Source organism: Trichinella spiralis (assembly GCF_000181795.1).
Source record: "Trichinella spiralis strain ISS 195 chromosome Unknown Scfld2324, whole genome shotgun sequence".
NCBI lineage: Eukaryota > Metazoa > Nematoda > Enoplea > Trichinellida > Trichinellidae > Trichinella > Trichinella spiralis.
Window position 1 is genome coordinate 1 of NW_003529263.1, and position 1,872 is coordinate 1,872.

The window sequence follows — 1,872 nt, forward strand, 5'->3', positions numbered from 1 at the left end:
TTTTAGGGAAATCTTTTCTTTTTTAACATTTTTAGGTTTCAGCGCTCAGTTCAGTGGGTTTTTTACAACTTTTTTGTTTCAGATATCGGGTGGCAACAATAGATTTCAGTGATTTTACTTCCAATTGCAGTAACATTCAGTTGGCCAATGTTTGTGTTCGTTGATGGAATATCCGTTTATGGCATTTGAGAGGACGCTCCTGGTGTATCGACAGTATGGAAGACAGTTTTAAATAATTATCTTTGATTTTGACCGTTTCTTGGTTCTCTTATTGTCCTTTATGGAATCTTTGTTTTCAACTTGTTGGCTCACCTAAAAAACACTGGTTTTTCAACTTTTTCTTCAGATATTGGTGGAACAATGTTCGGCTGATCTACATCTATCGCTGTAACTTCACTTGCCAATGTTAGTTTCGGTGATGTAATATCCGTTTCTGGCATTTGAGAAGACGCTGCTTGATCAGCGACTGTATCTTCGACTGTTTTCTTAATTTTCTTTGATTTTGACCGTTTCTTTGACTTCTTTTTAATCTTTTTCGAATCTTTCTTTTCAACTTTTGGTTCAGCTTCTGTCACTGGTTTTTCAACTTTTTCTTCAGATATTGGAGGAACAATGTTCGCTTGATCTACATCTTTCGCTGTAACTTCACTTGCCAATGTTAGTTTCGGTGATGGAATATCCGTTTCTGGCATTTGAGAAGACGCTGCTTCTTTATCGACTGTATCTGCGACAGTTTTCTTAATTTTCTTTGATTTTGACCGTTTCTTTGACTTCTTCTTAATCTTTTTGGAATCTTTCTTACACACTATCCCTCAGCTTCTGTCACTGGTTTTCGACGATGTCATCAGATATTGGTGGAACAAACATTGGCTGATTACCTCAAAGGTGTCAGGAAGTTTTGTCAATCGTGGGTCGCAGATGGAGAATCTGCGTTGGGCGCATAGAAGACGGATCAGTGTAATCAACGTATCTGTGTCCAGTTTCCGCATCGGCAACAGGCAGACCAAAAGCTGCATATAACAAAGATTAAATTGGTCAAAAAATACAATGAAAGTAACAGTTTTCCTTCATACATACATCAACGGGTGCATCGGATTCAATAATGTCTGAAGTTTTTAATTTCATCGCATTTTCCTGAAACACAACAAATATAAAAAAAATATACAGACAACTATAAGATAAAAGAACAAGCACAAAATACTCACAAGTGTATCAGATCCACTCAATTCTATAAATTCAATGGAATGTTGATTTTCAGACTGTGGTTCTTCCACTGGATGCCGGTCGTCATCTTCGAAATCACATTTAGGCGAAAAATCTGAAACTTCAACAGCAATCTGCTTAACCTCCATTTCTTCTGTTTCATGAAGCGCCGGTGAAAACTGATGCAGGCCCGTCTTGCTTCTCAAAGAATTTCAACTTTTCTTTTACCTGATCCTGTTCTTTTTTTGATCATTTCTACCAAAAAAAAATTGCTATTGATTATTTAATTAAAAAATACACATCAACAAACAGTTTTTTTTTATTCGTTTAACCATCAAATTTTTCTTTTCGTCTTTTTTCTGCAATTCTAAAAGTGCGAATTGTATGCTTTGCAGGCAAATACAGTAAAACATGGCGAAATTTGTCGTTTGAATATACTTCTGAACTATTTTTCAGCTGAATTATTTTTATGAATCATCCAAAAAGTTACACCATCATGCATGGTTCTTCACAGCACATATATTTAATTTTTTACTTAAACTTTAGTTTTTAATATAAATAGGTTTGCATTTACCCAAATCAATATTTCGAGCTTAATAATGCACAAAATTAAAAACAAATATTACCTGCGATAGCAAAATCTTGTCATATTTCAGTTGTCTTATTTCC

At 34.8% G+C, this 1,872-nt stretch overlaps 1 protein-coding gene across 1 annotated transcript; it reads right to left on the reverse strand.

Moving 5' to 3' along the window:
- Positions 1–228: 228 nt before the first annotated feature.
- Positions 229–1,852, reverse strand: Tsp_14305 (conserved hypothetical protein). The gene is given in 6 exon segments (XM_003368527.1): positions 229–312; positions 324–776; positions 879–1,010; positions 1,078–1,134; positions 1,206–1,404; positions 1,830–1,852. 6 exon segments carry the CDS (start codon positions 1,850–1,852, stop codon positions 229–231), a joined length of 948 nt encoding a protein of 315 aa, XP_003368575.1.
- Between the last annotated feature and the right edge of the window lie 20 nt (positions 1,853–1,872).